Source organism: Sphaerodactylus townsendi, linkage group LG05, assembly GCF_021028975.2.
Source record: "Sphaerodactylus townsendi isolate TG3544 linkage group LG05, MPM_Stown_v2.3, whole genome shotgun sequence".
Taxonomy (NCBI): Eukaryota; Metazoa; Chordata; class Lepidosauria; order Squamata; family Sphaerodactylidae; genus Sphaerodactylus; species Sphaerodactylus townsendi.
Genome location: NC_059429.1, coordinates 24,785,849 through 24,804,333, shown reverse-complemented (window position 1 = coordinate 24,804,333; position 18,485 = coordinate 24,785,849). Strand labels below are relative to the sequence as shown.

At 43.7% G+C, this 18,485-nt stretch overlaps 1 protein-coding gene across 2 annotated transcripts in view; it reads right to left on the bottom strand.

The window, feature by feature from the left end:
• DDR2 (discoidin domain receptor tyrosine kinase 2) overlaps positions 1 to 18,485 on the bottom strand; it is a 68,278-nt gene extending 49,793 nt beyond the window's left edge. For both annotated transcript variants that reach the window (XM_048498033.1, XM_048498034.1), the window contains exons 1-2: positions 18,270 to 18,485; positions 6,085 to 6,193 (exon numbers count right to left, since the gene is read on the bottom strand). In XM_048498033.1, coding sequence (XP_048353990.1) covers positions 6,085 to 6,166 — 82 coding nt within the window. In that variant the 5' untranslated portion in view covers positions 6,167 to 6,193; positions 18,270 to 18,485. The remainder of the gene's footprint in view (positions 1 to 6,084; positions 6,194 to 18,269) is intronic.

Here is an 18,485-nt window from a genome sequence, read left to right as displayed (position 1 = left end):
GGTTAAGAGAAAAAATGAGGTTGGAGAGGAAAGAGGGAATTTCCCTCTCCCACCCGCCCCGCTGTTCTACACCACTTTCGAAAGAAGACTGATACCCTGTACAGACAGAACAATATTAAATCAGAAAGAAACCCAAAAACCATAAGAAAGCCCTCGACCACATTCAAGCCCATTCAACCACAGATATTAGAACTAGCAGGGAGACTCTTATAAGCAAGAATAATTTGACCACTGTGGGCAGAGGTGGGATCCAGCAGGTTCTCACCAGTTCCCGAGAGTGGGTTACTAATTATTTGTGTGTGCCGAGAGGGGGTTACTAATTGGGTCCGCTTTTCCGTCTCCACGCCTTCGCCTCCCCCTCTCTTCTTCTTTCTCGATGCCGGCTAGTAAGAGGAGGGACCCTTTAACTACTGTTGGGTCCAGGGGACTCTTTACTTGCTTGGTAGGCTATTTATTTTGGCACTCTGTTCATTTTATGATAAATTGTGAAATACCATGATGCTTGGCCACTTAAAAGCTCTGTATTCCTGTATGTGAGAATGTTATGCTCATCTGTGTCTCTAATCCTGGATTAATTAATGTGAAATATTTGCAGAATATACAGTATGGATTGCGAATTCTAGTTCACAATGGATGATGTTCTGGTTTATTTTTTACTTTAAACAGAAGAAGAAGAGTTTGGATTTATATCCCCCCTTTCTCTCCTGCAGGAGACTCAAAGGGGCTTACAATCTCCTTGCCCTTGCCCCCTCACAACAAACACCCTGTGAGGTGGGTGGGGCTGAAAGCTGTGACTAGCCCAAGGTCACCCAGGAATAAAAAGGGAGTGTTAATGACTGATTTTAGGTATTTATGGGGCTAAAGGATTACAAAGCATTTTGTATAAGTGAAAGGTTAAAGGTACTAACTACTAATGCTTACTCAATTTTTAAAAAAGTCATGACCTGTGTATCCTGGCAGTAGCCTTGATATCTAGCTCTTGAATATGCCTATGCAGTAGGAATGGTCCATCGGATCCATGTTTTAATGAATTTGTGTTTTAATCTAAAGTGCAAATTATTTTGAGTATTGAATGTATTAGCCCTTCAGAATATAGTTAATGAACAGTGGTGATGGTGAATCTTCACTAAACTGTAGTGACCACTCATGATTTCACAGTTGGCATAAAGTCCTGTTGTTTCATATGTGGCTGGTTAGCAAAGGTAGAAAATGGGATAATTCTCCCTGTTGGGCTGTTTTAAAAACATGTTTTAGAAATATGGTAAAGTTCCTTGTTTAAGGAAAGTATCCTTCTTTTGATTTCTAGAAACAGAATTAAGTATTTGAAAGTATTAAGTATTTGACAGGCAGTCAATTAGAGGAGAAGTAGTTGTTTCTGTTGGCAGTAGACGATAGGACTTGCTATAATGAGTTTAAATTATGGACAGAAAGATACCAGCTGGAAATTAGGAACTGTTTTTTACAGTAAGAGTTTTTTACAGTAACAGAGAAATTATTAATGCCCTGACTCCAGAATGCCCGGCCATGCCCCCGTTGTGCCCCGCCCAGCCCCATTGACGCTACGCCACTGTTTGAATCCCACCACCATGGGAACCTGTTACTAAAATTTTTGGATCCCACCACTGACTGTGGGTCATGTGCTGAATCAAACTAATGGCCTATCTTATCCTGCAGCCTATTTCCCATAGAATATGCCTGGTACCAAGGCCAGGGCCTTTCCCTAGGATTACCAACCTCCAGTTGGGGCCTGGAGGTCTCCCACTATTAGAACTGATGTGTGTAAGCAATGGAAATCAGTTTCCCTGGAGAAAATGGCGGCTTTGGAGGGTGGACTCTGGCATTGCTGAGGTCCCTCCCTTCCCCTCCCCTCCCCAAACCCAACTCTCTCCAGGATCCACCATAAAATCTTCAGGTATTTCCCAACCCATAACTGACAACTCTACCTTCCCCAGTTATTAATGCCCCATTCACCAGAAATGGCATGCAGTGGCTCATGGCCTCTGAACATGGATTGTGTCTGTGATATTGCCCTGAAGCTGCTAATATAACCATTAGGGAAACACCTCAGGTATAAGGTCTAACTGTAAGGGGTTTTCATCATTTGTATATTTTATGGTCTCAAGGATTTTATGGTCTCAAGGATCTTTTCATCAACATTGTTTTAGGTTACTTGGCATGTATTTTATGTTATTGTTTATGCCCTAGCTTGTTTTAATGACATTGGTCTGTTTATTTTATGGCCTGCATAATCTGGTACCAGTATTTTTATGGTTGTGTTTTAATGGCCTTGTTTTGAACGTTTTAGTTGTAAGAAGCCTCGGGAAAGTGGCATATACACTTTCTAAATAAACAAACATTTGGAGTAGTGAGGTCTTTAACAATCATTTATCTTCTGAACAGTTAACAGCACTAAGCACAAATCCAGATTAAGCATTGTCAAAAAGCAGTTCACCCAGGGGAAGGAAAAGAATAGCAAGTATGGGCATAAAAGAAGAAGAATTTGGATTTATACCCCACCTTTCTGTCTGTAAGGAGACTCAAGAAGGCTTACAAACTCCTTTCCCTTCCTCTCCCAACAGCAGACCCTTTGTGAGGTAGGTGGGACTGAGAGAGTTCTGTGAGAACTGTGACCAGCCCAAGGTCACTCAGCAGAAATGTAGGAGTGGGGAAACAAATCTGGTTCACACAAATGTCGAGAATGATCCAAGTCTCTTTAGTTCCCATTTGGAAAACAAGTAGGATATGAATGGAGTAATATAGAGGTATTTTTACTTTGAAAAGATATATATTACACAGCCCTTTTCAGTGTATGTTTTCCACTGCTCTTTCTCACCAAAAGAAAAAAATGTAACTATTTGAGGTGGGTAGTGTGGTGGCCAAGTTTGCGGATGATACCAAATTATGTAGGGTGGTGAAAATCACAAAGGATTGCGAAGAGCTCCAAGCGGACCTTTATAAATTAGGTGAGTGGGCTAAGAAATGGCAAATGCAGTTCAATGTAGCAAAATGTAAAGTGATGCACATAGGGACAAAAAATCCAAACTTCACATACACACTACAGGGGTCAGTGCTATCAGTCACAGACCAGGAAAGGGATTTGGGCATCTTAGTTGATGGAAATGTTAACTCAATGCATAGCAGCTGTGAAAAAGGCAAACTCTATGCTGGGGATAATTAGGAAAGGGGAAGATATTCTTTCTGAAAAGTCCATTTCAAAAGGTTATTGAAGAGATAGAAAAAGTGCAGAGAAGGGCAACGAGGATGATTGAGGGATTGGAGCACCTTCCTTATGGGGAGAGCGTTTGGGACTCTTTAGTTTGGAGAGATGTCTAAAATGTTGACAGAGATAAATTTTCTCTTTCTCACAATACTAAAACCAGGGGGCATGCATTGAAAATGCTGGGGGGAAGAATTAGGACTAATAAAAGGAAACATTTCTTCACGCAACGCGTGATTGGTGTTTGGAATATGCTGCCACAGGAGGTGGTGATGGCCACTAACCTGGATAGCTTTAAAAGGGGCTTGGACAGATTTATGATGGAGAAGTCGATCTATGGCTACCAATATTGATCCTCATTGTTCTGAGATTGCAAATGCCTTAGCAGACCAGGTGCTCGGGAACAGCAGCAGGCCATTGCTTTCACATCCTACATGTGAGCTCCCCAAGGCACCTGGTGGGCCACTGCGAGTAGCAGAGTACTGGACTAGATGGACTCTGGTCTGATCCAGCAGGCTCTTTCTTATGTTCTTATTTGCCACATGCTGGACCATATTTGTTTTAGAATGTTCTGCTTGGGTCTTAGTATCTACCTAACAGAACTAGGTAGGCATTAGGACCCAAACAGAGCATTCTAAAACAAAGACTATCCAGCAAGTGGCGAATGAAGTTATACTTTTGTTTTGTTTTTCTTTTGGTGAGACAGAGTGAAATATGGAGTGGATTATTCACAAATGTTGCAAACACTAGCACAAGCAGAAGAGTTTTAATGACTGCCATAAAATCTAAACAGCACCATATCTAAAAATAGCCATAAATGCTCCAAATTTGAACAGAATTATTTTCAACTCGTGATCCTGAGTCAGACCATTGACTGGCAGCTGTTCTAAAGGCTCTCAGATTGAGGGATTTCACATCATTTGTTATCCAGTCTTTTTAACTGAAGGTGCTGGGGACTGGACCTGGGACTTCTGCAAAGCTGGTACTCTGCCATTCAGCTGAGCCACACCCCTACCCTCCCCTCAACATTTGGAAGTCCATGAAAGCCTTCAAATCTGCCCATTATTCTGGTACCTTGCTGTCTGAATTCAGTTTCCAAGGAGAGCTGTGGTAGTAAGGGAAGAGAGTGACTCAGCATCAGCAGATTTGTGGATTGCAGGCATGTTGCTCAAATAAGATTTCCCAGTGTAAACAGTTGTGCCATCTGATGTTTATGTATTTGCAGCCCACTACTGCACCTTCTCAGTGTCTCGGCAAGTGCTTTCTAGTTATGTAAAACTCAAAGCTCTTGGTTGTCCAACACAGGGAAAGACTGCATTTATGCACTTGCAGGAGGATGGAAGATTGGGGAAACAGAGGCACAGATACTATGGGTTACCTCCATCCACTACACACATATTTTAGGTAAACACTTCTGGACAGTCCACATTCCATGCAGGTTACTGTGATCCCTCCTGTATCCATTAAAAACTCCATAAGCGATCACCATCTTGGTATTGTGGATACATGAATCATATGTATCCAGTCAACTTTTTCACCCAGTTTCCCTCTTTAACACAGTCCCATCCCACATGGCTTTTGTACATGCAGATTCCATGATCCCCAGCATAGCCTTTCTCAAAGAAAACACTTTTTCACTAGCCTAAAATTTGGTTGGATCTACCTTGTCTGTGATTCTCATAGCACCCAGAACACCTTTCATAATTTCCCTGTATGAAGAGGGAGCTATTAGAATTATTTGTTTTTGTGGACACAGAGAATGTCAAAGAGCTATTCAGTCCAACTTTCTGATCCCAGGACATCTTTTGGGGGCTTCTGCGACTTCACCAACCATTGCCCACACTACTTTCAAGACTTTCATTACAACCATAAGGTCTGGAAGGTTAATATTTGAAGTTGAGCTTCTTAGGAAGTTGTTTTCTGTGACTGTTCTCTACTCCTGTGGACTATACTATGGCCTTTAGGAAAACAGATCTGTATCATTCAGAAATTTGAAACAATTGCAAAAAGAAATTGAGATTCAGCATGATACAATAGTTGGAATGTTCAACTAAGCTCAGGAAGATGTCAATCCAAATGCCTCCTCAAACCATGAAGCATTTTAAGTAGACTTGGGCCGGTCATGCTTTCACAGCCTAAGTTACCTCACGGGGCTGATCTGAGGGCAAAATTGGAGGAAAGGAGAACCCTGTCTTGAACTCCTCACAGGAAGGGTAAGATAAAGATGTGACAGACAGATATTGCCAAACAAACGCTATCCTCACTTCAGCAGCAGCAGCGGCTTAGTGGTTAAGGCCAGGTGTACTCTAATCTGGAGGAACCGGGTTTGATTCCCCACTCTGCCACCTGAGCTGTGGAGGCTTATCTGGGGAATTCAGATTAGCCTGTAAACTCCAACACACACACCAGCTGGGTGACCTTGGGCTAGTCACAGTTCTTCTGAGCTCTCTCAGCTCCACCTACCTCACAGGGAGTTTGTTGTGACAGGGGAAGGGAAAGGAGTTTGTAAGTCCCTTTGAGTTTCCTATAGAAATAGTTGGCCCTATTAAATTATTACCCTACATTTCAAGCCTTCCAAGTGTTTTCTGCCTTGATCCCTTCCTAAGCGTTATCCTCACCATAAACCTTACCCTGGTTTCCGTATAGCTATGACCTCTACTGCTTTTTCACCTTCCAACCAAAATCTACACAAGCATTTTCTATAACATTTGTCATTTATTAGGGAGGTCTTACAGTTACACTTCCTCTCTTCCTGCTCCTTGACCCTTTTTCAGGTTTCTGGAGTCATCCACCCTGTGTCAGGAAGCCATGATGTATGTTAGACCTCCCATTTGGTGCTCCCAGCAAACAGCAAAGTTTTCCTTTACCTGGATTGACCTGGGCTTTCACAGCACTTGGGATATTCAGCAGCACCAGTAGAGCTATCAGTGCCCAAGCAGGAGTCAGCATCTTGGAACAGTTTTATGACTCTGGTATCTACAGTAAGAACATGGAGAAAGAAGAACAGACTCAGAATAATTAAGTCTTGCACAATGAACATGTCTGGTTTAAGGATTTTGCAGCTTAGAATCCTAACTTAGGGCCAAACCTACACTTTAGACTGAAACTACTGTGCAGGGGGAGAAACAGCTACCACTTTCCCCCTGCACTCTCTTTCTAACCTGAAATGGCCCTGCGGAGGCAATATTTGCCCTGGGAAAAGGAAAAGCCCTTCTCTACTTGCACCATGGTCGTGATCTGAATCAGACCCCAACAAATTTGGAAACCAGGTTTTTAGAAGAGAATTCACTGTTGCTGGGTAAAGGTCAGGTCAGGGAATTCAGACCCAACCTAGGGAACACTGTGATGTGTCATTTGGTCCTTTAACTGAAGCATATTCAGAAAGCAATCCTAACTACTGCCTCTGCACAGTTTAAGACACCCACTAAACCTTACGCTGGTGTAATGCTAAAATATGTTCATCTAACTGGAAGATAGACCAGTGCATCTGGTGATACATCAATTGAAATATATTTTCATGCTTAGCTTTTTGAGTTAGCATAGAGAAAGATAACTTGCAGTTTAATAAACAAAGATGCTACTTATCTTTGAAAGATATGGCCACCTTCAGTATTTTTTCCCATTCCCTACACACCAGAGTAAAAACACTGCCTCTGCCCAAGTAAAGATAAACATCATTAAATGCTAGCTCCACTGGTTAATCAATCAAATCTTTCATTGATTAATCAGTCAACTAAATGATTAAATTCTTCAGCCCAGAGATAGCTTACTTCATGGGCCCAAGGGTCAAGCTGTAAGGATGGAAAAAAACTTTCCGATGTGTTTTGTGGTTCGAAAGGAGCCATAGAGCCTCATGTGTTGATTGCTTCCTGTGATTCATGGACTGAGAATGCAGATTTCTCTGCTGAAAATCAGGGATAATCTGTAAATTATAGTATGACTCATCATCAAATATGTATTTGGTATTCCATTTGTCACACATCTTGTTTGTGGTGGAAAATGTTAAAGTGTCACAAAGGACATCCCCTATTTCACAAGGTTTTGTTTTAAAAAACCCAGAGATAAGGGTTAATAGATTTGTTTTAAAAATCCAATGCTCAATCAAGGCAACATCCCTGTATTTAAAAAAGTTACAGTATAGCCAAAATATAGGCTACTTATTAATTTGTGTGAATGCCGCCCCTCTCCACCCTCCTTGCAGGGTAGGCTCAGACCCTCGTGAATGTTCAGCACTACAACAAAAGGCAAACAACACAGGATCCGTTGCCAAGAAGCCATTATTGTTCTTTCCAATAGTTACAGCACTCTCCCCCCTCCAAATCTATCATACCAATCACCCTATGCTCCTTCATCTGCTCTCTTTTCATCCTTCTCAAAAGGTTCCCCCACCCCTGCCTGGATCTTCCTGTTCCAGGCTTTAATGACCAGCAGTCTGTCTGTCTAGCCCTGCCAGTTTGTGATTGGGCCCCCTGTGCTCTTGGCCCTCCCCCCGATTGCTGCCCGGTTGAGGTTGCGCAGGCCCTGCCTTACCTTGGGGAAAGACTGGGCTTTTAGCTTGCAGCTTGGACCCAGCTGTGTCGGCCCTGCCCTGCTGTGGGAAACTGCTGAGGCCAGCTCCTGCTGTCCAGGCCTTCCTGCCAGCTCCCTGAAGCTTTTCCTGGCTTCTGGCTTCCCTGAGGTGCTTTTGTTCCCTGGTAAATCTGGGGACAGGGGCTGGATGCTGGAAGGCAGCCCTATCCCTGGAAATTTACTACTCTAAGAAATTGACACATGTACAACCACACAGTTACTGATGGGATAGCATTTCTATTTGTGAGTCCACTGACACTCTCCCTTTCCCAGAATGCAATAGGAGAGCCTCAGTAAGCTACAGCATAGGGGAAAACTGAAAGGTTCGGTTCTGGCCAAGCCTATGGGTGCTGGATACAGCTGTATCTCTTCTTTCAAGTTTCTAGCCCTCTTGGTTGCAAATCCTCCATAAACGTTTGAAATCAGAACATTACACCTGCTTTTGTTTTAACACCACAGAGATATGTTTACTAGATAACTTTTTTTAATGGTCAGAAGTCCACTGGAGATGGGGGAGGGGAATGGCAGACAGGAAAATGGGCACAGAGATTTTAAAATCTGCATCTTCCCTTCCACATTTCCCACCAGTTGCTCTAGAGATGATATTTTAGGAACAATTGTACCAAAGCAGGTATGCTTCCACATGCGAGTGTTTTACTGTTCTCATGATATTGTCAGTGTGATATTTTCCCAGTTTGCCCTTGCTATGGAGGTTCTACATTGCACAGAGCAATCTGGCATTGGCTGTGTTTTTCCTTTCACATCAGATGAGCATCACTATAACCCCTTCCTTCCAGGATTTTGTGTCTCCTTTGGGCGATTTCCCACTGGCGATTAATCCTGGGATAGTCACCCAAAATAGCCAGGTTTCCTCGTGATCTCCCCACTGCTGAACCGCAGAACACAGATCAGTTTCGTTTCTAGTGCTCCCACCCCCCCTTATCACGGGATTTTCCTGGACCTGCTTGTATATGCACCTTTTTGAAAAAACACTCCAGTGGGAGCTAATAGGAGATGGGGCTACACATTTGAGGGTCCATAACTTTGGCCCCCATGAACCAAACTTCACCAAACCTGGGTGGTATCATCAGCAGAGTCTCCTACTGATACTACCCAGGTTTTGTGAAGTTTGGTCCAGGGGGTCCAAAGCTATGGACTCCCAAATGAGGTGCCCCCATCCCCCATAGTTTCCAATGGGAGCTATTAAGAGATGGGGGCTACAAATTTGACGGTCCATAACTTTGGCCCCCATGAACCAAACTTCACCAAATCTGGGTGGTATCATCAGGATGGTCTCCTAAAGATACTCTGAAATTTTAGTGCTGCTAGCTTAACAATTGCACCCCTGACAGCAGGCACACACACACACACACACACCAGGGGGGTCTAGACCAGGGGTAGGGAACCTTTAACACTCAAAGAGCCATTTGGACCCGTTTTCCATGGGAAAAGAAAACACTTGGAACCGCAAATAATTTTTGATATTTAAAATGAAGATAACACTGTATATATTGGGTTTTTTAACCTTTTACTCTGCTCATTCTGAGAAGCGCATGGATGCGTCCGCCCTGCTGCCTGCAGGGCAGGCAAGGATGGGGCCAGTGGCTCGGCCTCGCCGGCTGCCGGGAAAGCGCCCGCCCTGCTCCAACAGGGCAGGCGAGAGGGGAAGCCCGCGGCGCGGCCCAGCCGGCTGTGAGCAGTTGGTGCGCCCGCCCTGCTGCCTGCAGGGCGGGCAAGGATGGGGCCAGCAGCTCGGCTTGTGGAGCCGCAGTGCAAGGGCAGAAGAGCCGCATGCGGCTCTTGAGCCGCAGGTTCCCTACCCCTGGTCTAGACGTTTTCACTAGAAACATGCTGCAATGAGGATGTTGGGACCTGGATGAAAATGTGCCGATTCTTTTGAAACTTGGTTGCATCTAGATTAAATTTTCAGTGAGAATTCAGCCTTTATCACAAACCCTCGCCCAATCTCTTTTCCCTTTTGTTAATTCAAGCCACGTGTACACATGAACAGTACTGAAGGGGATTTGCACAATAACAGAACCCCCTCCCTTTAAAAAAATGCATATTTGCATAGTGCTGCTCAGGAACAGTGTAAAACCTGAAGCCTTCCACATTTTAAACTTGCCTGCCTGTTACAGCACAACTGTTTGCCCTCTAAATGAATATCCCTGTCCTGCATTTACTACACTTCAGTGCTAAGCGGGAGACTGTACGTGATTGCCCCCATACTTTTCAGGGTTAGTTATAACTCTGCTAAACTTATGGGCTGAAAAAAACCCATTCTTAATCAATAAGTTCCCCTCTCCCAAGTTCAGGGCTATATTTCAGCACTGGGCAGGAGACTGTGACTGCTCAGACCCTTCCGAGTTAATTGCAGCACTGAGAAACACACAAAAAACTGTGATATTTAACTGCCATAGCTGAGTAACAGTACAACAACTTTACAACATTACAGAGATTTTTAAAAATACAAATCCAATGGCATACATTTGAACAGGGTCTGACAAATCCCAGGTGCCAGGGCCCCATTGTGCCTAGAAATTTCATTGTGGCATCTAGCATTTTTTGTGGTTGCAATAATTAGAAGATAAGCTCATATTAAACCTAAAGGCTGAAATGTAAGCCTGGCTCCTAAATTTTGGAGATGGATTCTATTTTTTCCCTGTTTCTTTTTTCTTTGCTGTCAAGTCACAGCTGGCTTATGGAGACTCCACGGAAAAATGTTCAACCCAAAGAGAAAATTTTAGGTGTCTTATATAAATATATGATAGAGGACAAGGGATTTATATTTATTATTAGAGTTTTGAATAAAAAGTGGGAGTATGACAGGTCTACAGATAGTGATAAAATGGGGAAATTGTTGGAAAGTATGAATGCTATAAAAATTGAAAAATATTTGGAGCTGGAAGAAAAAGTGATATTAAAATGGTATATAACTCCAAAGCAACTGGCATATATGATTAGGGGTTTCAGCCCAAAATGTTGGCATTGTGGGGACAAAGAAGCATTCTATCTGCATATGTGCCTTGAATGTAAAGACTTGGAAAAATTTGGGGAAAAGGTATTGATGTACATAGAGAAATTAGTGAAAGTTAAAATAGAAATAAATAAAGACTTGTTTATGGGTATAATGGATGATAGCAGAGTGGATAATAGACAAAGATCAATATATGAAATAATGATAAGAGCTGTACATGCAGTTATAGTGTGGGGTTGGAAGAATAAGAAAATATGGACAATACAGAAATGGTTAGAATACATTTGGGAACAAGTACAGTTAGAAATCTTTGAAATAATGTAAGGTGACCAGCCGTCCCGATTTTCGCGGAACACTCATGCTTTTGCGTAGTGTGTCTCGCGTCCCGCCGGGCTTATGCCATTGTCCCGATTAGGCAAAGTGCTCCTGCGGCCGCGTGCCCTTTTCTGATGTTATTATCAAGTGTATACAAATATAAGTTTAAAATGCATGGTCTGAAAAACTACACCTGAAAAGTGTCGTGTGGACAAATACTTAATTAGCAGAGTTATTGCAATAATGAGGCAGAGACCAGTTGCTTTACTGAAATAAAGTTTACTTACTACCGGGAAGGGAAACTTGGAAGAAAAACAATAAACATCTTTCTTACTAGCTAGCACCAACAGCCAGCTTGCTGCTTAGACTATTACATGGCTACTAAGCCATAGACAGACTGAACTGACCACGTGCAGAGTGCAACAAAGAACATATATCTAAAGCCTACGTGCAGACCTGCATGTAGCCCACCCAACCAATAGGTATCAATTACCTGGTCACTGACTTCTGACCTCACTAACTAATTAGCATGCAACAATTAACTCCTTCATTACTGGATTGTGTTACTGGCACTTGCCAAATCCCATCAAAAAGTCAGTAAGATTGTAGCAATTTCACACACTACTGATCACACATGTCAGTGACCAAAACAAAGGACCAGATGCATTTCAGTGGATAGGCTTCCTCAGTTGTCATACAAAAATTATTATAAAAACATGTTAGCCAATGGTAATGGTGAAAAACCCATGATTTTTTTTCTACAAGACAACACCTGGTCACACGGGCAAGAAGGTTTTTCATTTTCAAATAATTATACCTAATACGTTTATTTCTGGATGAGTTGTTTTTATAATAATGTTTGTATGACCATTGGGGAATCAGCCAAGATGCAGCTAGTCCTCTGTTGATCACTGACTTCTGTTATCAATAGTACTTGGAATTGTTGCAATCTTACTGACTTTTAAGATGAAGCCTGGTTTTCAGACCTTGTGTTTTCAAACTTATATTTGTGTACACTTGTTACCGCGCTGCTCAGGGTAACACTTTCCTTGCTCTAGAGTATCCCGCTCTCGGCAGCGCCCAGGAACCCAAGCAAGACCCGACAAGGCTCGGATATATATAAAAGAGATTTATTGAGATGCTGACCTAAGTGTCAGCACCTCCCTTCCGCACCAACACTGCGCTGCCTAGCAGCCTTACAACACCTTAAGTACACTTTCTCCCGTCGGGAGCCCGGGAGAATCAAAGACAGCCCACCACCATTCAAAACAACCAATCATTCATTTGCAACATGCCGGAACCAATCAGTGTCCGATAGGCATCCTCTTCTCAAGCTTCGCGCCAGAGCAGGGCGAGGCGATGACGTGTCCACTGACGGGGGACACACAAAGGTTTTCTCCAGGTGTCCGGGGCCAGGAAGCAAAAAGCGATGACGTGAGTCCCCTTATCTGCCTGCTGACGAGATTAGGCAGGGCAAGGCGCTTCGGCTGAGGTTTCCCTTTGTCCGCTGTATCAGGGACTTTACACGGAATGGGATAAGTCCGGGTGGGGCAGAGATGGCTCTCTGCCCTGGGCCAAGGAGGTTCCATACAAGCACAAATACAGGGAAACTTACAAATCCTATTTCTACCTAATACAAATCAGTTCCTACCTAAACAAATACAGGACAGAAATAAATTTTCCAATCGTTTTTAGTTCAGACATATTCCAGGAGCGGGATTCTCTCCTGGCTCCGCTATCACACTTGATAATACATAAGTTTATTTTGCGAAGTCACACCAGGGTATTTCCTAAGGAAAATTTAGAACTTCCCAGGATGGCCACTGAATTTTGGCACTGAACACTTTTATGCCGCCTTTCCAGGTTGAGTTTCTCTACCCCTTGCCCCCAATTTTTTGCTGGATCTTTCAAATTTGAATTTTGTTTGAATGAACTAACATGCATATTTTCCACGCGCATATGGATCAGTACACGTAGCCAGAACCACAGAATTTTGAGGGAACCCGTTCATGTGCACCAAAGATGTAAGTGCTCGGAAAATACTCATTGACCAATTATGCACAAGGTTTTTGCTATGTGGTGGAGGCGAATGTCCACCGCAGCGAGCTTCATTAACACGAAACAACAACCACACATAGGGAGGGGAGTCACAAAAAGCACATGCTGTCATTAAGTACAATTGGAGCACCCAAATCAAACTTCTGAAAATGGTTTATGTGTATAAATCCGACTACGTGCTTAGTATTTTCTTGATGCAACTGGGAATTCTGGAGAGTTCCTGCACATGTGGTGACATCTGTGCGTGCATAGGCTGTAAGCACACATTCATCTACACATGTGGGCCGAATCCCCACAGGGAAATTCAATCTAGATCAAACCAAGTGTGAAAATAAACTGCACCTTTTCATCAAGGTTTCAACCTCCCCACTGCAGCATGTTTCCAGTGAAGACATCTAGGCCTACCTCGGATTCAAGAAATGTAACAATCCCCACTACCACGTGATTGGCTTGGCAGGTCTCTCCTGATTGGCTGTCGTGCCGTGTTGGGGTGGAACCTTTTTTTTCTCCCGCAAAAACATGCTCACGTTATGACGTCAGCACGTCACCCCCACCCAAGTTTCTGGTTGGTTATTGTTCTCTCGTGCTCTTGCAAGAACTGAGCACCGCATGCACTGATTGGTTGTAAGGCATTTGTGTCAAGCACCACGGCGAGAAATTTGAACCAGGATTAGACCCCCAATCCTCCCCTCCAAACTGGATCGAAGACGTGTTTTTTGAAAAAGTAAGTATTTTTTGAAAAAGTAAGTTCGGCAAAGACGCAGGATAAGGGGGAGAATGAGCGCCAGAACCGGGATGAATCCTTGTTCGTCGATCAGGCAGTGGGGAGTTCTTCCTGAATCCTTGATATTTCATGTGAATATCACGCGATTAATTGACCGTGGAGAATCAGCCGTGGAGGGGTTGTGGCTCAGTGGTACAGCATCTGCTTGGCATGCAGAAGGTCCCAGGTTTAATTCCCTCCACCTCCAGTTAGAAGTATTAATCTACAGCTGATATGAAAGACCTTTGCTTGGGATCCTGAACAGCTACTGCCAGTCTGGATATTGATGAACCAAAGGTCTAATTCAATATAAGGCAGCTTCATGTGTACATAAGAACATGAACAGTGCATGCAATTTTACCCCGACAGATAACAGGGTTACGGTGCCTCTACAGTCCTAACTATCAACAGGGCTACATTACAAAGTGAACACCTCCCCCCTGGAACACCTGGAAATGATGTAACATCAGCTAGAGATCAGACTGCTTACTATGCATTCTATTACTCCTAAAACTTCCTTTCCCCCAAGTCCAAGAAGCTTCAGGAAGAGAGAATCTTGCAAATGAGTCAGCTAGTGTTTAGCACTGATCTCTAGAGGGACCTAGAATAAAGAGAACTTTTAACTTGTGCTTGCTTTCCTGTTTTAAATGCCAAAAAGGATGTGATGTTTGTATGATCCAATTTTCCTGAACACACAATGATTCTTCTTTTATAAAGATATCCATTGTGATAGGCCCGTCAAACTCGTTGCAGTTAAATGGAGCATCTATATTGAGAGGCAGTGGCCCTCTCAACTTCCTGTGTGGGGGGAGAGAAGGGGGATGGCTGCTGATGCCTTCATGCTCTGCCCATGGGAGAAGTGCACATTTACCAAGAAAAGCTACAGGTGGGCTCTAGTGGTTCGTGCTACATGCATAACTGAGAAGTGTTCCATTTCTCAATCGTGGCACCAAAACTCATATGTCTCTCTCTTTCAGTATCTTTCACCACCTGGTAAAGACTTTTTTATTTCTTTGGTATATCCCAATAATTGTCATTGGCCCTCCTCTGATATTGCTTGTTAGGTGTTTTTTATTGAATTATTTTCTCATTTTAAATGTTATTTTTAATTTTAAAAACATTTTAATGTTTTTATGTGCACCTTTTTGGGAACACTGATCGAGTGAACTTTCTGTTTGCGGCGCACCGAGAGAGGAGGTGTGTCAGGTCAAGATTTCTTGTCCTGATGCGCTTCCTCTTGTTCCACATGTACTTCCCGCTTTCCCGGGGGAAAGTGAGGGCACTTCTGGTGTGACTTTTCGCCCCAGAGCAGGGCAAGGCCAGGGAACACTGGCAGAGGGTAATCAGCCATAGGTTTTTCTTACTCCGTTTCACAACTTAGTTTTGAGGAAGGATGACTAATGTCCCCATTGTACAGGGTAAGGGACTAACTTCAGTGTTTTTGTCTTTTTAAACTTTGAAATTCTGGCATTACATAGAGTCAGAGATCGGATCCAACCAGTTCTCACCACTTCTCTAGAAGTGGTACTAATTTTTTTCTGAGTGCCGAGAAGGGGTTACGAAAGCAACCTCCCTGCCCAATAGGGACTGGAGGTGCGTGTGTGCGGAGGCGCCACTATTTGAATCCCACCACCATCGGAACCTGTTATTAAAATTTTTGGATCCCACCACTGCATAGAGTCGTGTAGTGGTAAGAGAGTATGATAACAGGATCTGAGAGACCCAAACAGATTCAAATCCCTACTTTTGCCACTAGGTGACTTTGGGCCAGTCACTCTCTCTTAGGCTAACCTGCTTCACAGAGTTGATGTTAGGAGGATAAAATGGAGGAAGGGATAACAGTGTTAGCCACGTTATGTCTCCACTAGGGAGAAAATAGGGTATAAACACCTAAATAAATAAATTACACAGTGGCATTTTGTACCAAGGTATACCAGACTGCAAAAACCAGAGTTTCAATTAATCCTGAGAATGAATTTTTACACGAGGGTCGGAACCATGCTGTGGATTAACTGCCACTCCAAATCCAGAGGTATGCACTAGTGCAGTTGTGGCGAACCTTTGGCACTCCAGATGTTATGGACCATAATTCCCATCAGCCCCTGCCATGCATGCCAATTGGCCATGCTGGCAGGGGCTGATGGGAATTGTAGTCCATAACATCTGGAGTGCCAAAGGTTCGCCACCACGGCACTAGTGGCAATGTAGCATCCTCATGGAAGTTTCTTCTGCGCTTTCCTCAGCAGCCCCCTCATGACCATCATTTCCTCCACCACACTGTCAAGAGTGTTGGGTTTTTTTGCTAACCTTTAACAAGAGATCAGTTGTTGCTATACTGTTATAGCATTGTAGCACTATAGCAATACAGCAGTGACCCCACCCACCCCCGGTCTAATACTAGCGAAACCCCCTCTGGAAGCATAGAGGAGGAATAACAGCCCTGAAAAAAGTGCATTGGCAGCAATGTAGGTAGGAGGGTCAACCTTCCCCAGTGCATACCTGCTTTCAGAAAGTTTCCAGAAAGATTATATCGAAGCAGGTTTGATCAGAACACAGCAGACCACTAGTGGACAAAACAGTTTGGATGCTCCTCAACCCTGCTGCAGTTTGAGAATCAAGGCAGAACAAAACAGATGTATGGAGGCAACCTAAGCCAGTGACCATCGCTGGATCTGAAAGTAGCAAAGTAAATGACATACAGCCAGAGATGGGATCCAGCAGGTTCTCACAGGTTCCCGAGAGTAGGTTACTCATTATTTGTGTGTGCCGAGAGGGAGTTACTAATTGGTGATTTTGCCACCTGATTTTTGCCTTAGTTATGCCCCTCCTCTCAGCAGTAGCGCGCAGAACTTGAAGCAGTCTAGCAGGAGGTGCACCGGCGTGCGTGGCAGCCTGCGCCTACGTGCATTCGTTTCCCGCCCAAGGATCGGCACAGTGCCTGCATCCTTGCCACAGCCCCGCCCCCAGAATGCCAGGCCACACCCCCGTCGTGCCCCGCCCAGCCCCATTGGCGCTACACCACAGTTTGAATCCCACCATGAAGCAGGAGTCAGGACCTTCTCTGGTCTCTCAAGAATCGACTGTCAGTCAATTTCATTAGCTGATCCCAGTTTCCATAGGAAGAAAAAAAAACGTATTGCTCCTCAGCTGACATAAAATAACCCTGGAAACAAAATGTACACATTCCCCTTCTGATATTACTTTTCACACATCTAAAGATTCTTTTTTCCCCTACTCAGCAATTCAACAGCTTCATGGCAGAGCAACTGCTCGGCATGCGGAAACTCCCGGGTTCAATCTCCAGTATCTCCAGTTAAAAAGAGGACCTCTTCCCGAGACCCCGGACAGCAGCTGCCAGTCTGAGTAGACAATGTTGACCTTGACGGACTGGCATAGGTAGCTTCACAAGCAAACAGAGGCTTGCCATGAAGTATACATGCAGTCGCAGCGAATCCTGGTTCAATAAATCATACACCTACATGATTAATGCATTTGCAAATACCTTTTGGTAATGCCCAGACATTTCAGCTTCGCAGTGTACTTCATCTTGCATATCAATCTCAAAAATGTTCACCCACACTTAGAACACAGCTATAGGTGCATTGAGATATTCTTAGAAACTTATTGGAAAAGTCAATGTCAGACTTCGTTAACTAGCAGAACTAATGTACTACCTTTGCCATGTAAGCATCGGCAGCAATTCTCTCAACTGGGCCTTTGTAAACCATTATTCCAAAGGACGGCACTGGGAAAGGATTTCAGCAAAACCATGGCAGGACCTCTGGGACCGAGGCCATTTTGCGGTCAGGTCTCTAGGATCTAAAGTCCCCGAAATACAGAAACTGGAGGCGCCTCCAACAATCAGAGAAACAGCAATGAAACACAGGATCGTCACAAGGCGCACGCACGTAGCTAGAGAAGGAGGGGGGCTGCAGATTTCATAACCGCCAAATAATCATAGTTGCACCCAAATGGCAATCTTTAATTCTTGAATCAACAGCTTTTAAGACCAACCAGCCATAGTAACTGAAAACCCAACCCTTTCCATTGCAGTTTCCCTCTAGTTCCTAAACCGCTTTGGATGCACCTCCCATTTCACATATCCATCAGCAGAATCTGTAATCAACCACTTTGGCCTGCCATGCAAACAATTTTTTCCCCCCAAACTACACTTAATTTTGTACACAGTGGCTTTTACTTCTTACTTTGTAGTGTTAAGATTCTCCTCTAAACGGCAATAATCTTTGCAAAGGGCAAAAAGCAAATATTTCCTTCCCGCCCTTTTCATTAGACAGAACGAGAAACAAAAGACTTTTCTGTTATCTGGGTTTTTTCCCCTTTTTCTTTAAAAAGCAGAATAAAGTCCATACCTGGGTGTTTTGATGAGGTTTTAGGGAAGTAACGGAGGATGTTTTCAGTAGTTTAATCCACGGTGCTAAAGAAGAACAGACTGATGCTGTTTTCTTTCCCCCTAGGTGGAGAAGCCGGGCTGGAAAGAAACTTCTGCGAGCTGATGCAAGATGCCTTTGCAAGCAATTTCGCATTCTGAAGATTCCTGGGTTCCAGCCAGAAATCCCACAATCCAA